General features: G+C 36.2%; 1 protein-coding gene across 3 annotated transcripts in view; it reads left to right on the top strand.

The window, feature by feature from the left end:
- drosha.S (drosha ribonuclease type III S homeolog) overlaps positions 1–24,394 on the top strand; it is a 144,727-nt gene that overhangs the window by 54,997 nt on the left and 65,336 nt on the right. For all 3 annotated transcript variants that reach the window (XM_041567651.1, XM_041567650.1, XM_041567652.1), the window contains 4 exons: positions 2,209–2,333; positions 6,472–6,571; positions 14,331–14,438; positions 17,042–17,149. In XM_041567651.1, coding sequence (XP_041423585.1) covers positions 2,209–2,333; positions 6,472–6,571; positions 14,331–14,438; positions 17,042–17,149 — 441 coding nt within the window. The remainder of the gene's footprint in view (positions 1–2,208; positions 2,334–6,471; positions 6,572–14,330; positions 14,439–17,041; positions 17,150–24,394) is intronic.

Raw genomic sequence — 24,394 nt, 5'->3', positions numbered from 1 at the left:
ATACTTGTGTGTACGTCTAACCTGAATTTTAATAGTAGATGGCAAACTCAAAATATTATTCGATAGAGATGGAAGAAATCTGAAATCAGAGAAATTATTAGTACTGTACAAAATAACGACACGTGCATTGTATTGTCCCAGACGGATGGCACACAAATAGCCATTCTCGAATTAGGAACACTAATAGGAATGTACATGAAAGTATCTTCAGCTAACATGGCCAAACTTAAATCTGCAACACCACCATGTTTAAAATGGAATAATGGAAATTATTGGAATTAAAGAATAAATAAGAGATTATGAATCTTTATAGTGTCCATAACTTAATTTAGTCCAACAAGATACCCAGTTCCCTGTTCCAATTCTTGGTTTTAAAGGGGTAGTTCACCTTTCAAACATGTTTTTTTCAGTTGAGTTGTTTTCAGATTGTTCACCATAAACAAAGCCTTTTTTCACTTACTTACCATATTTTATTTTTTAAAAAATTGAAGTTTAAATTTTAATTTTCATGCCTGTATAGTTTGTCTGGCATTCAGAACTGTTACAATTTGCTACATGTATTTGATATAATTTGTTAATACATTTCTAAACAGTATCTGTGGAATATTAGCAACTATTGTAGCAATTTTAACATCTGCCTTTAACGAAACTTAGGGATCCTGCTCAGCAGGGACAAAGATAACAAATGTATCGGTATGTATCAATTTAGAACAGTTAAAGACCCCTCCCAGAACTGCTTTGGAAGTTGAGGCTTAATGGGGTTGTTCACCTTTGAGATAACTTTGTCTGATATAGAGAGTGATATACTGAGATGATTTGCAATTTGTTTTAATTTTTTATTATTGAAGGTTTTTGAGTTATTCAGCTGCTCTTCAATTTGCATTTTAAGCAATCTGGTAACTAGGGCCCAAATTACAGAACAGGGCACAAACAGGCAGAGTAGGGCACGGGGCACACGCATGCAGAGTAGGGCACACGCAGGCAGAGTAGGGCACAGGGCACACGCAGGCAGAGTAGGGCACACACAGGAAGCATATTGAAGGCAAAACAGAGCAAGAAACAGGGAAACCCATCAGGACCACTCTAAATTGTACTACATATAGTGACACAGTGCTGGTGTTTCATTAGCATTTTGTATAACGTGTGAACAGGTGGACAATGTGGGCAGTTTCAGTCTGGGTCTCAGGTGTGAACAGTACAGGGCTTTAGGGGTGTGAACAATAGAGGTGTCAAGTGTGAACAATGCAGGGGAATCACAGGTGTGAACAATACGGGGGATTACAGTCTGAATTTGAGGTTTAAACAGCAGGGGCCAGTTAATCTCTGTAATGATAACATTTAGGGGCAAATTCATCAAGGGTCGAATATCGAGGGTTAATTAACCCTCGATATTCGACTGGGGAATGAAAATCCTTCGACTTCGAATATCGAAGTGGAAGGATTTTGCGCAATACTTTGATCGAAGGAATAATCGTTCCGAACGATTCTAAGGATTTTAATCCAACGATCGAAGGATTATCCTTCGACCAAAAAAATTTAGCCAAGCCTATGGAGACCTTCCCCATAGGCTAACATTGAGCTCGGTAGCTTTTAGGTGGCGAACTAGGGGGTCAAAGTTTTTTCTTAAAGAGACGGTACTTTGACTATTGAATAGTCGAACGATTTTTAGTTCGAATCATTCGATTCGAAGTCGTGGTCGAAGTAGCCCATTCGATAGTCGAAGTAGCCAAAAAAACACTTTGAAAGTCGGAGCATTTTTTTCTTCTATTCCTTCACTCGAACTTAATGAATGGGCCCCTTAAGGTTTACACATGCTGAGCAAACACAGCAGGTAGGTGGGGGGGGCACGCCAGTTCGACAGACCTGATATAAACTATCTGTTTCTTAAGTGTTCATTTTAGGGGTATAGTTTTCCTTTAAGTGAAAAATAAATCGAACATGTGTTTAAGCATTTTTTATACACACAAAATCTGCATTTAACATATATTGCTACAGAGTGTTTTTTTTCTTCTGTAGAAACTGAGCAACAGTTACTCATTTAGGTCCTTAGGGGCCAAACAGTCTAATTAATGAATCCAATAGGCATCTACTGTATTTTTAAGAATGTCTTATTTATGATCACCCTCTCTTAACATACACGTATTTTTTCTTCTTGAACTTTTGTTTATTCTCTGGTTTCTCATGCAGTGTTAATGTTCTTTCTTTTAGAAGCCTAGCTCAGTCCGAATTGATCAGCTTGATCGGGAGCAGTTTAACCCAGATGTAATTACTTTCCCTATCATTGTCCATTTTGGAATAAGACCTGCTCAACTCAGCTATGCTGGAGATCCCCAGTAAGTTGTTTTTATTCTTTTTTTTCATGTATATTGATATGTTAACAGTTAAAAAATGTTTCTTCTGAAAATTACTCCATTTGCAATTACAAATGACAGTACAGGTATGGGACCTGTTATCCAGAATGCTCGGGACCTGGGGGGTTTCGGATAACGGATCTTTCTGTAACTTGGGTCTTCATGCCTTAAGTCTACTAGAAATTCATTTAAACATTAAATAAACCCAATAGGCTGGCTTTGCCTCCAATAAGGATTAATTATATCTTAGTTGGGATCAAGTACAAGCTACTGTTTTATTATTACAGAGAAAAAGGAAATCAATTTTAAAAAATTGGATTATTTGGATAAATTGAAGTCTATGGGAGCCATTCCGTAATTCTGAGCTTTCTGGATATCGGGTTTCCAGATAAGGGATCCTATACCTCTACTAGGGTTTCAGGGTATTGTATCATACATTTTGCAAAAATTGAGATTTCACTATTTGACCTTTCTTGTCTTTCTACATGCTGTTACACATGGGGAATATGACTTAGAAACTCCTGAATCCTGAAAACTTTGAATTGTGGACGTGTGCTAAAAATGTATATTTATGGAAGGCCACCCCTTGCTGTTTCTTGAAGGTCTAATCCCCCCAATTTTGGTTCTGCTGTTAGGTTCTTATTACCTTCTTTCATATTATCTACAATTTTCATAGGTAATCTGTGGTATTGATTAAGCCAGTTGATTGGAAGTCCGTTCGTTTGGAATTTCATAAGTATATCATTATTTGTGGATTTTTAAAAGTTCTTAGCCATTTGCTCTCTGCTCAAATCTGAACTTGATGAGGCAGGATAAAACCGTTCTGTCACTCTTCACACCAGAGCATTATTTGTCTGGTTCTCGGTAGCGTGAATCTAGAATACCACACATTGGAGCATATCTCAGGACACATTCAAAAGCAAATGTACTCCCGTGCTCTTGCTATTGAGGTGTAGGCACTAACAGCAAAGAACCCACTAACTCTGCTGTCCATCTCTGCTTTTAAGAGCCATGTACAACAAAACTCACTAACCCTGCTGTCCTTCTCTGCTTTTAAGAGCCAAGTACAACAAACCAGGAAGTGTAGTGGGTCTCTAGCAGTGCGTTTCAGTAGTGAAGAGGAAAATGTCTGGAAGGGATCAAGGGTTAAATTTAGGTCCATAAATATTTGGGCAGAGACAACTTTTTTCTAATTTTGGTTCTGTAAATTACCACAATGAATTTTAAATGAAACAACTCAGATGTAGTTGAACTGCAGACTTTCATCTTTAATTCAGTGGGTTGAACAAAAAGTTTGCATAAAAATGTGAGGAACTCAAAAGTAATTGGACAAATTAAAAAACTGAAAATAAAATCTTCATTTCTAATACTTGGTTGAAACCCCTTTGCTGGCAACGACAGCCTGGAGTCTTGAACTCATGAAAATAACCAGATTTTGGATTTCCTCCTTTTTAATGCTCTGCCAGGCCTTTACTGCAGCGCCTTTCAGTTGCGGTCTGTTTGTGGGCCTTTCACAATTGGGTTGAGATCAGGTGACTGACTTGGCCATTCAAGAATATTCCACTTCTTTGCTTTTATAAACTCCTGGGTTGCTTATGGCTGTATGTTTTGGGTCATTGTCCATCTGTATTATGAAACCCCTCACAATCAATTTGACTGGATTTGAGCAGACAGTATGTCTCTGAACACCTCAGATTTCATTTGGCACGCCCAAGCCATCACACTGCCTCCGCCATGTTTTATAGAGATGTGGTATGTTTTGGATCATGAGCTGTTCCACACCTTCTCCATACTTTTTTTCTTGCCATCACAGATCTTCAAGGTGTTGGCTTTTTGGTTGGCTATAGGGCACACAAAATGTTTTGATTACAACATTAAAGGTAAGCAGTCTGAGCAAAGTAACAGCATTGTTGTTGCTTGCCACATCAGCAATCAAATTTCAAGGTGTGCCCTGAATCTGGACATACTACTATTGCTGTTAGGCTATTTATATTATAATCTAACCAAAAAAAATTAGTTTTGGTCATTTTTTCCTTTAATTGAGAATAAGTTAATCGCTCTATGTGTATTTAATTCCTAGTCCTTGCTGTCAGACTGTTTGTCATTGTGCTTGATACTTCTCACTAATGAGGAATGGGAAAGAATGATACCGTCTTTATTTCTGCAGTTCATGATCTAGAACACAAAGAAAGCATTGCCATTAATACTGATTACATACATTAAACTACTGTTTACATATATTTGTCACTGTCTTTATTTCAATAAAGCCTGTAATGAAGATGCATGTTCTTCTGCTAATTGTTTGTTGAAAACTTTGAAAGACAAGAACCTAATTACCCATGTCTAGCTCACAGTGGGGGATCTTTGGTGTAACATTGCAAGTGCAAGTTAGTTGATAGAATGTGTGTGTCTTATTATGTTATTAATATAGCGCAGAAACATGTAATTATTTTAAGAGATTATACATCATTCACAGCTGTCCATGTCATAGTGAATCTTATATTCTAAATTTCTTATCACATTCACACACACTATGGTCCGTTTTAGCACAAGCTAATTCACTTACCTGTATGTTTTAGTAGGGTGAGTGGAAACTGGAGTGGAAATATAGATGAATTGCTGTGTTCCTATATTATTTCAGTGAATTAAAGGCAACAGAGTCTGTTGAGGTTATTACTAGTTTATGTTGTTAGTGGTTTTTCCAAGACAGATAAGGCAAAGCTTAATTGCCTACAGCAGACTTGTTTATATAACAGTGTCAGTTTAGACAGTTTAATGCCATTAATAAGCTCAGTCTGCGTAAGAATTTGCTTAGGGTGGGTTTCAGAGCATTAACATGCAAATACATACATTTAGGATTTAATGTTTTGAACTGCTGATATTTTGCCATACATTCCAGTCTCTAGATTGTATTGCTTTGATACTTTTTGTAGTGTTGGTGAAAGTGTTTTAGATGGTATTAATTTAATAATGGACATGAAAGTGTAACAGGGCAGAGGATAAGGGCATTGTATTTTATAAACTGTTTTTGTAAGGAGAATTCATTGCTTAATGTGTAACTGAAAAACAAAAAAACACCCATTCCTACAGGGTTATGAGCAATAACGCCCGCACAGAGACATGCAGAGGCATATTAGATTGAATGGTATACAGGGACTTTCCTGAGATATGCTGTTACATATGAGATATTGTACCCCCTGTTGTACTGTGTAAGGCTATTACAACTCTCTGGGGAGAGGGGAAAAGGTTGCAGTGCCTGTTGAGAGGCCATAAAACTCCATAGTGATCTCTAATAGCCTATATTCATTTTCAGTAGGAGGTGGATTAGCATTTGTAACACATTTGTCTTGAGGCTGGTAAAGTATAGTCAGGGAAATGGAGAAAGTTTTCAAAACTAAAGTCAGATTTATGCAATGTCCTATTGAACCATAAGCAATCGTGAATGTCTGGCTCAGAAATACTGTAAATGGTTCTAATTTTTTTGGGGGGTGGAGGGAGTTATTTTCTTGTTGCACAAACATGGAAAAAATCTCCCTAGTAGCCTCTTGCTAAAACAACAAATAGGTGTGTTGACTGTATTTCAGGTTGACAAACATGGGCGTTTAACTATTGTCTGAAATGTTATCACATACGTCATACTAAAAGGTTTGTGAAGAAAGCCTCAGAATTCTAAAGTGTAGATAAATGAGCAGAAAGCACACTTGCACGTCTATAAAGTGGCTGCCAGAATAGCAGGGTATCATTAACTCTGCCTAGCCTTTGGTATTTCAGGAAACAAACTAATGCAGCTCTCTAGTCACAAACACATTTTGGATTGCTGCTGTTACTGAGCTTCAGCCTCCCAGAGCATTTACAGCATCATGATCTGTGACACCTGTCTGAAGCTGAAATACCCTGATAGAGCGAGTGAGAAATACGGGATTGCAGTTATTTGCTGGGAAGAACTAAAATCCCGTTTGTCTGCAAACAAATCAGCTTGCTGGAAGTTGTAGTACAGCAACAGTGGAAACGCCAGACGCTAGTAAAGAGCTATAGACAAAGTGAGGGGTTAACAGTTGTTTCTGAGACTAAGAGAAGAGTTAAATACTGCTTTTTCATTCTTCTAATTTTCTCTGTTTAGGTACCAAAAGTTATGGAAAAGCTATGTGAAATTGCGCCATCTACTGGCAAATAGCCCCAAAGTCAAACAAGCTGACAAGCAGAAATTGGTCCAGAGGGAGGTAAGTTTATTTTTACCCAAGGAGAACAATTAATGAGGCACAGTTTAGTTTGAGTTCAGCATGATCTCTAATGCTGCCATGTCGGCCTCAAAGGAATTCTTTGCATTTACTCATTGCACATTATCTGTGTGTTTTTACGAGAAAAGATTTTCACAGTAGAGATCTTTTTTCATGTTTGAATTAAAGATGCTGTTTTCTTTCTAAAGCTAAAACCATTTGAAAGTAACTGTGCTGGCAAAGACCTTTGTTTTTATTCGGCTATAAATTAGCATCAAAGAATCTGGCGCGTCCCTGAAATCCAAGGGTTAAATAACAAGTAAGTGGATGATTAGAGCAATGTGAGATATGGAAATAAGCTGTGAGTTTTATCAGCTCAGTTGTGTGACTTGTCAACCTTATTATAATCAAATTTATTTTGAATGCATTAAAACATTACAGCTCCTCATTAATAGCTTTCTTAACAAGCTCTCACGTTTTTGCTGTGGTGGAAACTTTTCATTATAGACTGAATTGTTGTGCTGAAATGTTTCAAGCTGGAGTTATTAGATAAAAGTCTGAAAGATGTTCTGCTTTTGCCATTGTGTTTTCAGCTAGTGACCTTCATGTTTGCCTCCTGCTATTTTACCAGACTTGCATTTGCTATGAAGCATGTTGTGAGGCATACAACCCTACAGCCCTAGTAATTGACTGCTGTGCTGAACACCGTACTATCCAAACCAATTTGGTCCTTACCCCATAGAGCTTACTATCTACTTTGTTGTGCCTGAGGCACAAGGAGCGAGCAACATACCCATGGTTATAAGGAACTGCAATAATTTAAAGCTAGGGATCAATGTGTTACTCAATAGATTCACTCAATATATTTCTGATGAATTTAAAAATCTGGCTTTACAGAAAATGTATTTTACAAAGCGGTAGGTACTCTGTTAAAGGAATCATGGTTTTATACAGCTATGATGTTATAGGGCTATTAGCATCTTACAGTAAGAAGCCATAGTAAAATAATCATTTGCCACATAGTAAGTTGGGTTCAAAAAATACACTTCCATCAAGTTCAACCTTAAAGGACCAGTAACATATATATTTTTTTTAATTGTTTCTACTTAACAGAAAAACAAACAACCAAGGCGGCATCGTGCGGCACTCGATTTCCCCTCCCTGGCTATCTCCTATACAAGGCAGGGAGGAGAAATCGAGCGCCGCACGATGGATCGTCACCCTGTTGCTGTTTCTGAAGAGGAGCAAGCAGAGAATCGGTAAGTAATTTCTTAATAAAGACTTTGCTAATTTAAAGTTAAAACTGCCTTGGTTGGTTTTTTTTTTTGTTAAGTAGAAACAATTTTTTTTTAATTTGTTACTGTTTTTTTAAGTCTGTATATAACCTATAAATACTTATTAAAAGTTAAAGTCCAAAAATGAGTGTGTTCTCCAGTTCAGTAGCAACAAAGGTTCTCTCCAACCTCCTATATAATTCAAAGTTCCAAAGAATGCTACGGTAATACCTCAGAAAAAATGGAGAAAAAACAAGAAAAACATATAGTGCAGCGTTCTTAAATAAGACTGTGCCTCAAAGTGATTACATTCACACACTATCAGTGTATTAACCCAACCTCAAAAATTGGTGCAGGTGAAATTTCTCTCATGCATACTTAAAACAACATAAGATTAAAGTGCACTTGTGCTAATTGGTGAAAAAAGGTTGTTTTTTTTTTTTTAGAAAATAGGCGGGTACCCACACAGTTTGGAACCCCCGTTTTTGGTGGTTGATTATACTCACAGACGGCCAGAGTATGATTATCATATCAAAATTATCAGTTGCTCCCCGGATCTTTCCTTTTGGACAACATAAGAATGGCATATGCTGAAAGCGTTTTAAGATACTTTAATAAAAATATATTGCACTTTTAAATTTCCCTTTTAAAATTGCTTTTGAAACCTAACATGCGGCGTTCCTCTCCTAAGTGCCATGGATATCCCAACACACAGAGCGGAGTGCATAGTGGAAAAGTGCCGCAGAGATCTCAATACTGCAGGAAATACTGGCCCTTAGGAGAGGAACGCCGGATGTTGGTTTTAAAAGCGAATTTAAAAGTGCAATATATCTTTATTAAAGTATCTTAAAATGCTTTCCTCACATGCCACTCTTTTGTTGTCCAAAAGGAAGGACCCGGGGAGCAACTGATAATTCTGATATGTGAATCATACTCAGGCCGTCTGTGAGTATAATCAATCACCAGAAACGGGGTTCCAAACTGTGTGGGTGCCCACCTATTTTCTAAAAAAAAATTTCTTCACCAATTAGCACAGTGCACTTTAATCTGATGTTGTTTTAAGTATACATAAGAGTAATTTCACCTGCACCAATGTTTGAGGTTGGGTTAATACACTGATAGTGTGTGAATGTAATCACTTTGAGGTGCAGTCCTAAGGTGGCCATACATGGGCAGATTAAAGCTGCCGATGTCGGTCCTTTAGACCTGTGTGGGGGATCCCGACGGGTCCTCCCGATCAATATCAGCCCAAAAATCGGGCAGATATCGATCGGTCAAGTTTTATTTTTTTGGTACGATACAGGACCGCATCGGCTAGTTGATGTGGTCCTCCGACCCATCTGAGCCCATTCGTAGTATCGACCGTCCGGTCCGGATTCATCCAGCCGTTAGTGGGCATATAAGGTCAAGATCCGCTCATTTGTCGACCTTGCCAAATGAACGGATCTTATAGTGTATGGCCACCTTTATTTAATAACGCTGCACTATATGTTTTTCTTGTTTTTTGAAGAATGATCGGTAACATTCTTTGGAACTTTCTGTATATAACCTACCTAATTACTAGTTGATCCAGTGGAAGGAGAAAAAAAAACATTTGAAGCCACTTCAATATGCCTCAGAGCGGAAAAAAAATCCTCCAAAATGGCAATAGGACTAGTCCCTTTATCACCTTGTACTATGAGCTGTCTTCCAAAAATCCTGTATTCCCTCACTTGCTAAAAAGCCATCTAACCCCTTCTTAAAGGGATACTGTCATGGGAAAAAACATTTTTTTTCAAAATGAATCAGTTAATAGTGCTGCTCCAGCAGAATTCTGCACTGAAATCCATTTCTCAAAAGAGCAAACAGGTTTTTTTTATATTCAATTTTGAAATCTGACATGGGGCTAGCCATATTGTCAATTTCCCAGCTGCCCGAAGTCATGTGACTTGAGCTCTGATAAACTTCAATCACTCTTTACTGCTGTACTGCAAGTTGCAGTGATATCACCCCCTCCCTTTCCCCCCCAGCAGCCAAACAAAAGAACAATGGGAAGGTAACCAGATAGCAGCTCCCTAACACAAGATAACAGCTGCCTGGTAGATCTAAGAACAACACTCAATAGTTAAAACCCATGTCTCACTGAGACACATTCAGTTACATTGAGAAGAAAAAACAGCAGCCTGCCAGAAAGCATTTCTCTCCTAAAGTGCAGGCACAAGTCACATGACCAGGGGCAGCTGGGAAATTGACAAAATGTCTAGCCCCATGTCAGATTTCAAAATTGAATATAAAAAAAATCTGTTTTCTCTTTTGAGAAATGGATTTCAGTGCAGAATTCTGCTGGAGCAGCACTATTAACTGGTTCATTTTGGAAAAAAAACTTTTTTTCCATGACAGTATCCCTTTAACGCTATCTAGTGTATCAGCCAGTATAATTGATTTAGGGAGCGAATTCCACATCTTCACAGCTCTCACTGTAAAAAAAAAAAAAACCCTTCCGAATATTTAGCCGGAACCTCCTTTTTTCTAATCAGAATGGGTGCCCTCTTGCTGGAAAGACCTATTGGTAAATAAAGCATTAGAGAGATTATATATCTAACTGGCGTAATATTTGCTTGTGGGTTTGCCTACAACGTAAACTTTTTCAGCTCAGCGCTGGTTTCTCCTTGTCTGCCAAATTTGTTTTGATGGGCATAACAATATTCTTATCATAAGTGTTTACATGAAAATAGTGTGTAGTTATTAAGTTAGCACTAAAAAATCAACATTATGCTCACTCTCTTAGCTTGTGTATAGGAATTTATTTTATATTTGGCAAGGTCCATCAGTTTAAGTCAGAACCTTCTAGGTTTCTATATAAAATAAATATTCAATAACTGTGGTAATTGTTTGAATGGCTGTCGATTAAAGACAAGAAAGGGGATACAAAGAAAAAGCAAAGGCCTTTATATACAATAATTCCTGCTCCTTATTTTTTATGTGAATCATTTTTATTATTGGATATGCCAGAGTGTTTGTTTTTTTTTCATTGAATACATATACATGTATGGAATTTATTATCTGTACGTCTGTTCTCCAGAATGTTCTGAAACCTGCATTGGCATTACCTGCAGTGAATTGTTTAAATAAATTCCCTGTTAATGCTTTAGTAGCTATATCTCTGTAATAATAAAGCAGTGCCAATTCTTCTATTAAAATTATTTATTGGAATGGGAAGCAGCATGGGGAGGAGGTTGTTTGGATCCTAACACTTGTAATGAGAATTACAAGAGAACCTGGCAGGCACTGCTTCATGTTCCATAGATTTCAATCAATAAATATCGTATACACATACAATAGTGGAGTGCTTGACCTAGGGCAAATATTATTCAGTTGGACCCCCATTTATTCAAAATTCCCCAATTTTTTCTGAGAAAGTTATGTTTTTTTATTTTATTTGCTTCATATGATGTGGTGTAAATTAAAATTAATATAAAATCGGGCAACTCCTGTTCCTATACTGTACACAAGTGAAAATATGTAGTATACAAGTATAGCATACCACCCAACTGTCCCGTTTTTTTGCGGGACAGTCCCGATTTTGACAGCTCAGTTTTATTGTTACTGAAATATCCAGACTTTCTGTTTGATCTCCTGCACTGAACAGCCTTAAAAAGATACCATGTTTCTAAAACTTTAATTGCCTTTTGGCAGAGAGCTCTGAGTGTGTGTCAGGTGTACTTAAATACATTTGTTACAATTCAAGATAAGCAAAGAAACAATTGTAATAATTTAAGATAAGCAGGTCTCTTGGGGAAATGGTGGCTTTTTTCACCTTCATTAGCAAAACTGTAATAATGCATAAAAACCACAGAAATGTGTTCAAACTTTCATAACCTGTCAAATTTTGTAAAATGAACATGGTAATTAGGGGGTGTGGCCACAAAATGGTTGTGGTCAAAAAATTGCCTCGCTCCCTGCGGCAAATCTTTTGGTCACTCTTTCTATTTCCAAAATGTGGGAAGTATGGTATAGTAAGTACATACTTCTGTTGTCTGTTTATATTAATAGGGTTTATTTTCTTTTAAGAGTGGAAAATAATGTTTCCCACTGAAATTAATGGTAGACAAAACATTGACATGAGATTTGCTATTCTCATATTTACTTGCAACCTGAAATACTAAGTTTAAAATGTCATTGTCATAATTTACCTTTTCTGCCCTGCTGATTCTTACTCCTTTAAGAGTATAGCAAAAGTAAATTGATTAACAGACCTGGACAAAATCTGCCTTCTACTTCATAGTTTTAAAGAGTCAAAATCAAGGATAAACATCTTTAGTTGTAAGATATTGTGAAGTTGGTTAGAATTATAATTTGATAATCATTGCATCTTTTTGCTTGGCGATCCCCTTTTAATTTGCCAGCTTGTGCAATTTATTTGCTGCAGACTCCAGTAGCACAAGCCCTTTATGCTACCAATAATGCCAGTTGGACACAATGGGGGGGGGGGTATTATAAATAACGACATTTTTATCATAAAAACCCACCATGAATTACCTTAATTTCCTAAAGAAAATTGGTCTCCACAAAAGTGTGCAACATTTTGAATCTTGCAACTTTTTTTAAAATTTTCAGGTTTTCGAAAAACTTCGACAAACAGCCCAAACTCTCAAACATCATGAAGACCAAAAACATCTTCAAATTGTAAAAGGGGCCTCTGACTTTTACATGACTGACAGATTTTAGCTAGAGTATTTCAGATTCAAATTTTTAACTAGAACGATAGCTGAAAAGCAATGAAAATCTGGCTAAAATTTGAATACTAACCAAAGCGCGATCCCCTTTAAGCTTGCCTTACCTGGTATAAATGACCACAGTGAATTAAATATATATATATATATATATATATATCCATTCGGAACATTGTTTCAGTGCGAACCTAAAAAAATTAAATAAAAGCAAACATGAGAGCAAACAAAATCACAACCTTTGAAGTCACAGTACTTAGTAAAGTGAGTGTTTTTGTTTTTCTCTGGCTCACCTGCTTCCGGCCTGCAGCAAAGCAAATGTTAAGTGTCACATTGGAATCAGTGAAGCATGGTGCATACAGAAGTGCCCCTAGGATATTTCAGTGTCCCACTGAAATGCTGGCACCTCATCATTGCTTAAACAAACTATATTATATTGATAATTTTCCTGTATAAATTATTTCGCATCACACAGCTTCTCAAGTGGTCACTTGAGAAAAAAAAGAGTACTTCACATTTACATTAACATGTGGTATGATGTAGACTAGTGGTACTCTATAATTTGTGTATATTTTTTATTTTTTTACCTTTTTAAAGTTACAATCCCCTTTTATGTATTATTACTTTTAAACAGTATTTTACTTTGAAATTAACATAAAGTATGCTTTAAACAATAGTAGTTTGTCTACATAAGTCTCAGCAAAACTTAGTCTAAGGTCCATTTCAAATTCACACAAGGGCCTATTTACCAGACTATACAGATGAAGGTATGGAACCCACATAGACACAAGTAAAACATACAAACTAGATAGGACCTCATTGCTATCCATTAAACCAACCTGCTGCCCATTGTTTTTGTTCTGCAGCTCCTGAGTTTGGAGATTGTCCAGCAATCAGGTAGCAATTTGAAAGACAATAGAAGATAACCATGTCCTTTAAATTGTCTTCCATTGCAGGGTAAAACTGGCCATACACGAGTCATTTCATACAATAGGCCAGATTCATTACCATGAAAAAAAGTAATAGTTTATCACGTGAAAACTCTTGGACAATATTCAATTTGAGGAGAGAAAGCTTTTCTCCAATTTTAGGTCCAGTTTCTTTTCCATAGACTTCAATAGAGTTTTCACATGAGATAAAGAGTGAGATGATTTTCTGAATTGAATTGCTTCTCAAATTGAATGTTGTTAATGAGTTTTCACGTGGTAAACCTTTTTCTCACGGATTTGAATCTTCCCCATTATTGGCATTTATTGCTGAACTATGTAAAATTCATACAAAAAAAGGCACAAGTGGAAAAACTTGGTAACTTCCAACCATTATTTCAAGTTGTTCTGTATGACTCTGAACGCAAATTTTCGGGGAGGTGTGTAACCCAGTCCATTTCTCGGGTGTCCTTTTTGATAGCACCAGCATTAATCAATCAAAGCAGAAACTCATGCCGACTAATGACTCTTATAAACAATTGTGTGGCGTTGCCCACTGACCCAAAACTGCATCGACCTGCAATTCCACATAGCAATCTGAGCAGTCTAATGAGCCTAGTGTGCTTTTCAACAGTAAAATTATATTCTTCCGGACCCCTCATTAGTCTTTTAAGGAAACCCAAAACTTAAGCAAGATGGTCAGTTTGTTCACATATGTTGAACCTGCACAATAGCCATTTCTCATATTTGTCTGCAGCCTCTCATTAAACCCGCAATTTACTAGTATTTTTACAGTTGTATTTTTAAAAGTCAATAAAGATGTTTCGGAAACTCACACTATTTCCTTCATCAGGAAGCTCTTCAGAAGATCAGGCAAAAGAACACAATGCGACGTGAAGTAACTGTAGAGCTAAGTAGCCAAGGATTTTGCAAAACTGGTATCCGCTCCGATGTCTGTCAGGTATTTTTCCTTTTTTACCCCAGTAATAATGTTATTTTAGTTTAGCTGTGGAAAGCTCAACTAATCACATTAGCATTTCTCATTTTCCACTGTAGTATATGTGTTTGAATCTGATTTTAGCAGCTCGACATTGCTTGAAACTCTATGCATTATATATTAGTTTGAACAACAGCATTTATAAATCATAGATGAAGACCACATGGTGCTCTGGAAAAAAGACCTATTCCACACCATTATGGCAGCACCATAATTATTGAACTCATACCAATCAGCCCCAATGGAGGCATCCAATTATTTTGATTTCACTCTGCATGGGAACACAATTTTTTGTATAAAATCAAACTCTGCTTTTTATTCACTCTAAACGTACCAAAGGGGAGGGGAGGGAAGGCACGTGGCAGCTTGAAACCTGTTGCATTGTCTTGTATTTAAAATTTGATGACTGTGCTAAGCTATAAGGTCAAATAAACTGCATGTTGCTTTTAATAAAGTTTTATAAAAAATGCTTTAAGAAACTGAACATGGAAATTGCATATATTCACATTCGAGTAATTCAGCTAAACTGGGTGCTGCATTTACAACTAAATAGGCAAGCTGTCCTAAGCACAGGTTCAAACTGAGAATAAATCAAAGGCAATTTTATCTCCAAAATAAACAATAAATTTGTCACCTAATTCCTAATTGCCTTCCTGTCTTCATGCCATACTATTGCAGTAATGCTAAATGACACAGCTATAGCAGTAGTTTAAAATTCCAGTGAGAATAAACTAAATGACTAACAATTTAGAAAAAGAGAATTGAACAAAAGAAGTAGAATCAAAATTGCAGTGTCATAAGGTGACAAATTCTACATTTAGATAAAAATCAAAAGGTGGATTACAGGCATAAGTGTACCTTCCAGAGAAGTACAGCAGGTAAAAAAAGTAGTTTGAACACATCATTTTGAATAATATAATGCTAAATGAACATTGAAGTAGGACAGTGTGCTGAAATCCAGTTATTTTGTTCTGAAGAGACAAGGTATTAACAGCGGGAAGACAGAGTAATATTGCCCATAAATCATTGGATGTATTTACAGAGCAGCATAATGCAGAAGCAGCTCAAAAAAGCCTCAAGAATATTGCAAGGACTAAATAAATGAGCTTGATGAACTTAGCATTTATGGATTGGAAGTGAGAATAGTGGGGGTGACCTAAAAGAAACCCTTAAATAGATTGTATTTATATTTAAGAGGTTTATTAATGTCGGTGAGCGTAACAGTACTTAGTGATTTATAATTTAAGAGCACCTTGTTGCTGATGATGGGACCATTAATCAAAAAATGTAAATGAAAACGCAAATAAAAATAAATTTGCCCTGAATGAAATTGCTTCCTTAATGCATTGGTCTCAGGCAGGCCTGTAATATATTTCTGGGTATTGCCTTATAAACGCGACTGACTAAAAAGCACAGTAGTAAACATATCATGAAGAAGCTGAGTTGAGGGCCTATAAACCCAGTCAAGGCTATTAAGTTGCTACCGTTCCTAGCAATATATAGTGTAGTAGCAATAAAGCGAAGCATTCAGACATGTAATATCTTTTCTAACATATTTAGCTCTTGTTTCATAACTTGGAATATACTTATCTGCTTCACAAATGCAGAACCATCATTCAAAACAAAACCAAAGACAAAAAATATATTGGTTTGTGTGGTTTGCATGATCCTGCACGAGACAAGTGACACCTTAATACTGAGATGGGGAAAGACTGTAGAGAGAGAGAGAGGTTGTACCCAGAGATCTTTTGATAGCTGGTAACAATGCCATATTTAAGTGGTTTTATATAGGTAGAATCCCTGCAAGTTAGGGAAAAAAAATATTTTCTAAATGTAATGTTTACATTTTAAGTGACATAAATGTGAGTGTGCCTCTGGGTGTTAAATATCAAAGGAATAAAAAAAGACTAATCTGGAAAAAAAGCATCCTGTAATTTTTAATATTAAGTGTTGGTTAGATTGCTTTATTTCCATTCATGTTGGTTTGTTTATTGAGAGGGCACAGTGGCTCTCTGGAAATGTGCAAGTTAATAGATCCTCTGCTAAAGCTGCATTTCCTTTTCTCATTCTGCATCCTTTTCTACTATTTATTTGTATTCCATCTGAAGCTCTGAATATTTCCAAATGCCCTTTATTGCACTTTCATGTCTATATTTCTCATGTTACATGTATAATTTAAACTAGCCATTACAGCAGCATTTAGCGTTTACAGTTGCCATCATTTTTGTTTAAATTATACATTTATTTATTTTTTTAATACAATTCTGAATGTATTAAAAAAATAATAATATATAATGATGTTGCACACAGGGACATCGGGTGATAGATATTCCTAATATCCATATATCCATATATAGATAGATAGATAGATAGATAGATAGATAGATAGATAGATAGATAGATAGATAGATAGATATAGATATATAGATATAGATATATAGATACAGTATATATAGAGAGAGACTGTTTGAGTATCTGTTGGCAGTAGGACATTTATTTATGTAAATAAATAAATAAAATGCATGCCTTGGATTTGCTTTGGGTGACATACTTTTGTATTTCCTTAGCATGCAATGATGCTCCCAGTTCTGACCCATCACATACGCTACCATAAATGCTTAATGGATTTAGATAAAATACTTGGATATATCTTTACAGACCGATGCTTGCTGCAGGTAAGAATGATATAAAAAGATATTTTAAACCGTTCTATATGTAAAATCTGATTAAAGGGTAGGGCAGGAATGTGGGAATATGTCAAAGAGGCTCATATGAATATGCAAAAATATTACACAGAACGGTGAGTTACAGAAAATAAGTTATTAGTTTTGCACAAGATAAGTGGAAATATTAGGTATCCCAAGTGAAGTTTTGGTTTTGCGATAAAGAATTTAGCATCCTGAAAATGAAAATATAGGAAATTATCTCTTTAGGTTTCAGGTTTTTCCAAGTAATTACATCTGAAAGCTTACGATTGATTTTTTTTCTCATCAGCTTTCATTCCTGGGACCTACCATAAATAATCACAGTCTTTAAGTTAGCAGAGGTCTCTGTCACAAGTACATAATATACACTTTAAATCATGAAGTTGAACTGTGCTGCTTTTTGTTGGTTTTCAACACAGGCCATAACATGTATGGCACATCATAACATGTATGTGTGTATCTGAAACAGGTACCAGAATATATCTGTTATCTTTTATATTTACAGTATACTTTCAAGTTTGCCAAACTGCTTATCTTTGTGAAACATCATTATTTAATTTGCAGTGGAATTATGATTACAAGGTCTGAGGAAGGTTGAGTAGCACTCAGACATCAGATTCATTATATTGTGTGCAGTGGCACTTCCTTAGTGTAATCTTGCTACTTGTGTGAACTCAAAAACCTATAAAAGGAAAACGTTAGGTGTGTAGTTTCCCTTTAATGGACTGTGGTATGTCTATTTTTCCTAGGATAAATTCTTCTTTGTATGTTCAAAACTTTTTTTTTTTCTGGCACGTCTTTTGGAAGCATTTGCTATAATGTCAGACTCCCTAAATGCAGTTCTAAAGCCCTTATGAGGAGGTTTTGTTGTAAGTGAGGCTGCTAATTGGTTTAATACCAGCTCTATTTTAGCTCTATTTTTTCTCCAGTGTGAAGAATAGGAGCAATTCTTAAATTTAAAGGAAAAAAATACACACAAACACCAAACCAAGCTTTCATTACTCACGAGTCAACACTAGAAATAAGAAATCATGTACGTTCTGAAGAACAGTCAGGGAGTGGATTGTGAATCTCTTTGTTGTACTTTTCTGAAAGTAGCCTTTTGCCCTTTAGCTGTAAGAGGCAAGGGAAAGCGAAAGGAAAAGCAATGCAAATGGATATTGGCATCACTCTCCGTTTTCTATAGGTACATTAAACTTTTTACAAAATGTTAAGTGTAGTTGAAAGACAATAAGGTGATGTTATTTGGAGAGCAAAGGAAAGAATGCTTTTTTTAAATGTTACCTAGAACCTTTGCGGAAAACTCAGTTTCAGGGATTTTAGCATAGAGATTCTGTTTGTTTGCACTTCAAGCTCTACTTAGTAGCACAATTGGGATACTTGAGAATTTGAGTTAAATATATAAATGACCAAAAGTAACATATTATACAGCAAGCTAGATAAAAAACAAAATTGGTAGTACAGTGTTCTCCCCAAGCCCCTTTTGCTCTGTAAGGTGTAGCCTAGTTGGAAAAATCATATATGGAAAGTATATCTCTCCCAGAATCCTCTATGATGCAACACAGAAGGCTGTGAAAAGGAGGGTCTGCTCAGCTGCCCTGTACTGGGAGAAAGTTGGGGATATCAGTTACACTGCATGCAACTGGGTGTTTGACAAAAGGATTGTCGCTGGAATGTTGAGGAAAGTTATTCACAAGGAGGCAAGTTCCCTAGTAGCAAGGTCTGGCTACGAGCTGCTGTCGTAAAGATTTGGGAGTGAGCTGCAGTTGCTTCAGAGTGAAAGCACTGGGAATCTTCTAAGAAGTTTGAGTGACCTTTCATTTGCTTATTGGATTTAACTTGCCAAATTGGGGATGTGGGTTCTTTGGGGACATGCATACCAGCTGCCATCTGATTTTTCAGCATTTTGTGTTCTCCATTTTGTGTTCTCTCTCCTTAGGGCATTTCCAGGGAAACAGGATATATGACTCTAAATACCTTTAGCAGGCATGAAAACACAACAGAGCTTGCAAGCTATATTTCCTTCAATTATACCAATACTAAAATGGGAACTTGGGACCTTGATTTGAGATTCCTAACTTGTAAAGATAAAGAAAAACTATAGCAACGCATATGTGAATTTTCAAAGCATTGCACTACAAATGCTTTAGTTTGCAATGCCAAAACATGTTGTTTTTCCAAATACATGTATGGGACCTGTTATCCAGAATGCTCGGGACCTAAGGTTTTTGGAATTTGCATCTTCTAACCTTAAAGGGATTCTGTCATGATTTTTACGATGTAGTTTTTATTTATAAATTACACATTATACACTGCAAATAATTCACTCTACCATATAAAAATTAATTCCTGAACCAGCAAGTGTAGTTTTTTTTTTCATTGTAATATTGGTGTGTAGGCAGTCATCTCAGGTCATTTTGCCTGGTCATGTGCTTTCAGAAAGAGCCAGTGCTGCACTATGGAACTGCTTTCTGGCAGGCTGTTGTTTCTCCTACTCAATGTAACTGAATGTGTCGCAGTGGGACATGGATTTTACTATTGAGAGATGTTCTTAGATCTACTAGGGAGCTGTTATCATATGTTAGGGAGCTGCTATCTGGTTACCTTTCCATTGTTCTGTTGTTAGGCTGCTGGGGGGAGGGCGGAAGGGGGTGACATCACTCCAACTTGCAGTAAAGAGTGACTGAAATTTATCAGAGAACAAGTCACATGACTGGGGGCAGCTGGAAAACTGACAATACCTTTAGCCCCATGTCAGATTTCAAAATGAAAATATGTTTGCTCTTTTGAGAAACTAATTTCAGTGCAAATTCTGCTGGAGCAGCACTATTAACTGGTGCATTTTGAAAAAAAATAAAAAATATCCAATGACCGTTTCCCTTTAAGTTTGCTAAAAAGTCATGTAGACAAATAAACCCAATAGACTGGTTTTGCTTTCAATAAGGATTCATTATAACTTAGTTTGGATCAAGTAAATGTTAGTTTTATTATTACAGGGAACATTTTTAAAATTTGGATAATTTGGATTAAATGGAGTCTATGTAAAACAGCCTTTCTGTAATTCTGAACTTTCTGGTTAACGGATAACTGATTCCATACCTGTACTCACAAACATAAATTTAGTAAAGCAAACAGTCCTGGGGAATTGAAAACCATGCAACATAGCTGGCATTTCCATCCAGTTTTATTGCTAGACTTTCTACCCATTTTGTGTTTTACTGGCAAATTTGGTACAAAGGAGAATTGATAGCAGTATTATTACTATTGTTTGACTAGATCCATATATATTCTTTACTAGCAGGGTAGCAAGAGCAATTTCACGGCAAAACCCACTTAGCTCTTTTTACATCAATATGCTATTAACACAACTGCAACTTCTCTCATGTTTTCTATAGGGTTGACATTATCTGTGGCATTGCAAAGGCTCTGTATAATGGCAAAAGTATTTTATAATTTTAAAACCAATGGGTTAAGGCAGTAGCATACTTTTTCATTTATAACTATAGCTACTATGGTTAGTACATTTATCTTGTCAAGTCTACTAATTGCACGTGAACAGATCCAATCTCGTACAAGGCTAATTATTAATCACATTAACCTGTTCGCTTTGGATTTGTTCTACAGAAAGGCTTCTAACTGTAGATTTTATGCATTTGATGCTAGGGATTTGGTAATAAAGGATGAATGAGTCTGATAAGTAACAAATAATGAGAAGCAGGTTCTCGCCTTAGAGGATTTGCAGTCTTAAGTACTTCTTGCTCTGAAAGATTGGAAGTACATGTGCATTAGTAATAGACACTGCATGTAGTACATTATTATCAATGAAGGGAACATTAGAACATTAGAACTAAGACACTCAATGTTACTTTCTGCTTGGCTGTCTTATCACCTGTTGCACGTAATGCAGTATGTGCTTTAACTTTTAGCAAAAATAAGTAGTAAGTAGTGTTGCAGCTCAATGTGTTTCATTTTCCAGACAACATAATGTATAGCTCCCTTCCATGCTAGCTAGCAGTACATTTTTCATTCTTTTGACAAGAACGTCATAACTATGATCTAGATTAATTATATTATGTCTGAAAACTGGAGCTGTAGTTTGAATTTGATTTCTGATTTTAGTTGCCCTTAAAAAACAACAAAAGCATTTTTTTTTTTAAACTGTTTTTAATATTTATCACTTCTTCGATTCCAATTTATAGTGTTTCTCGCTCAGTTTGTTTTGGAAAAATATACCATTAACTGCTTTTGGCACTGAAAAAGGTGTGATACTCTGCTTTAGATTTCATTCAACACCACTGCCAGTTTAAAATACGATTAGGTAGTGTGTGTGTTTTAAACACTGAATGGTAGTGAAGTCAGTAGTGAAATATCAGTGGAACTACATGGATGTAGGCAGCTTAGAAGAGCGATTATCTCAAAGATGCAATTGTTATTGAATTTTGCCATCTACCAAACATCAAATATTAAAAATACTGCTTAGTTTAAGCATTTTTGTTTAATTTATGGTGCAGCAGGGAAGATTTAAGTGCTAAGACCCTACATTTTACTATCACTAGCCCTTGACGAGCCGATGACTTTTATGGGAAACTGAAGGGGACACAATTCATATACCATGCACTTGCCTTCTATCTTCCTTCTATCCTAACTAATTAGGGAAACAAGATTTGGACCTTTATATGGAGCCAGTGCTTCATACAAACCATACACGATACTGCACTTCTAGCTTCCTCCTTTCATATTATTTGGCAGTGGTGAGAGCACTATAATTAGGGAGATCTCTGGCAGTGTAATTGGTTCCCAGTTTGACAGATTGGAAGCAATTTGCCATTGGAAAAATTGAAACAGTCATGTTCCCTACCATGTGTAAGTGGCACAATGTGTTTTATCATATTTATTTTTAGAGTTTTATGTATTTACATCAATAAGCAGATGAAGTGTTCTTGTCCTATACATAGAGCTCATAAGACCATATATGATTGTGAAGACCCAGCTTTCCCCATTTCTAATCTGTCAGTGTGACTTACTTGCCTGATTGACATATGATTAGCAGTTACTTCAGAGCAGTAATAACACTCTATGTTAATACACAGTCCTTAAAAAAGAAAACAGAATAAACTGTTATGTACTAGGAGATAATCATTTACCTTGTCAAGAGGTTCTTGATTGCTTAAAGAACTAAACCATAAAAATTAATGGCTAGAAATGCCATATTTGATATATTGAACCAGCCTAAAGGTTCAGCATCTCTATAGTATTAATGATCTAATCCTTCAAAGTTACTGGAGTTTTCCATCTTGGATTGTGTTAGCAGTGTCTGCAACATGCAGATGCTAAGTGTGCTTTGAGCAATTTGAGAAGCTAAGCTTAGGGGTCGTTGCAAATCATCAAGCAGAAAATGAGATTTGCCTGGCCTATGATGAAGATGATGCTTTTTAAATTGTGATGCTAATTGTGCTGGTTTCTGAGTGGTCATGTACCAATGATTGTTTAATAATCAGCCTCCGACTTGTATTGTGACATTTATGTTATATATATTTAGCATCTTGTTCGTCGGCCCCTAAGCTCTCTAAATTATAGCAACAAAGAGCATTTGCAGTGAATCAGCAGAAAAGAAGACAAAGAGCTACATGGGCATCTTTGGAGGCACAGATCTTCTGATGCTAAAGGGTTATGGTTGCCATGGGCTGGTACAGAAGCCCGAAACGTAATGTACAAAATTTCCAGCTACTTCTTTAGTTAAGCATTCGTTCTAAAGTGTGTTTGCTGGCACCGACAATAAGTGTCATCAATTTAAATTGTAATGCACATTTAATATTTTAATGCCTCTACATACCAAATAGTTTAAGTAATCATATGCATATATAGTGTTGAGGGCACCCGTGGCAGTTACATTTAGATGTTTTGTCTTTTGTAGAGCACTGGAGGGCAAATTGACTCTCTACTTGATTTTAAAAAATACACTCCTTGGAGAGTGATCGGATTTTGCTAAAGCAATTTTTAGCGCACACCCTTTTCTCTTACCATCTCTAATTCTATTTTCTTTTCCAAGGACTGGGCGGTTTGCGGTTTTATAGGATATTTTAGCCTCTTCCATCTAAGATTGGAAAGATTACATTTTGAGACCGCAGCCCTCCAGCCGCTGCCTTTCTCCCGCTTTGTGGTGCTCCCAGGGATTAGAAAAAACTGAGTTCGATGCTATGGGAGCAACTCCGCCTACCTATTTCTAATTTTGTGGCTAAATATATGAACTCAATAGACCGGTTTTTAATTCATTCATACTAACTTATTGGCACGGGTCACTTTATTAATTTATGAATTTTGTTGGTTAAAAATGGGTTTGGATTGATAACAATAATTTGGAAGCACTGGCACTTTAGAAGTCCATTTTAGGATTCAATTAATCATTATTAAGAATTGATTATTGTACACTGAAGTAATACCGTTTTGATTGTTGTGGAGCACTGAATTAATTTTGGAATTAAGAAATTCACAATAGAATGGACTAAGTTTGGAGTGGAATAATTGACTGTAAAGTTAATTTATTTTCATACTAATGAATTCATTATTAATCCAATTACACAGAAAGCTCTTGCACTTTATAAATAATCACATTCATTTATTATAGCTATTGATTGGCACATATGTGATGGTGTAACAATTCATTTTAATAATTGAGTCTTAAAGATAAGAAATCATAGATTTATTGAGAAGTGATAAACCAATAAGTGGAGATGACAAGCCGGTCTTTGGAGATTTCACACAATCACCACTGAGAGTTAAGCGGGTGTGGCAAATTAAAAACATCAAACTAAAAACAAGGTTCTTTTTCTTTTCTTATGTTTTAATTGGATAAATAATCATTGTGTATCAATCTCAATTAAGGTATAGTCAGCTGGGCCAGACACACAGCCTTAAAAGCCCTGTCGACTAAAAGCTAACCAGTTCAGATAGTGTTAACGAGAGTCACTGGCTAAAACATAACTTTTAATAAATATATTAAAACCATAATGCACACCACCAAAAAACTAAATCAAAACAACAAGGCTCCCTTGTGACAGTAAGGAAGTCTGGGAGAAGTGTCCCTAAAACCATATTAAAAACCAGGCTATAGGTAGAACGGTGTATAGCACAATTGTAACTGTCTTAATTGACAGCGTGCTACTTGCAAGCAGTCAAAGTAATGGATGCCAGTCGCAATCCCAGAACCCTCCCTTC

The sequence above is a fragment of the Xenopus laevis genome, chromosome 6S (genome assembly GCF_017654675.1).
Source record: "Xenopus laevis strain J_2021 chromosome 6S, Xenopus_laevis_v10.1, whole genome shotgun sequence".
Classification (NCBI taxonomy): domain Eukaryota; kingdom Metazoa; phylum Chordata; class Amphibia; order Anura; family Pipidae; genus Xenopus; species Xenopus laevis.
Note: the sequence above shows the minus strand (reverse complement) of the source record. Positions and strands in the feature narration are given on the sequence as shown.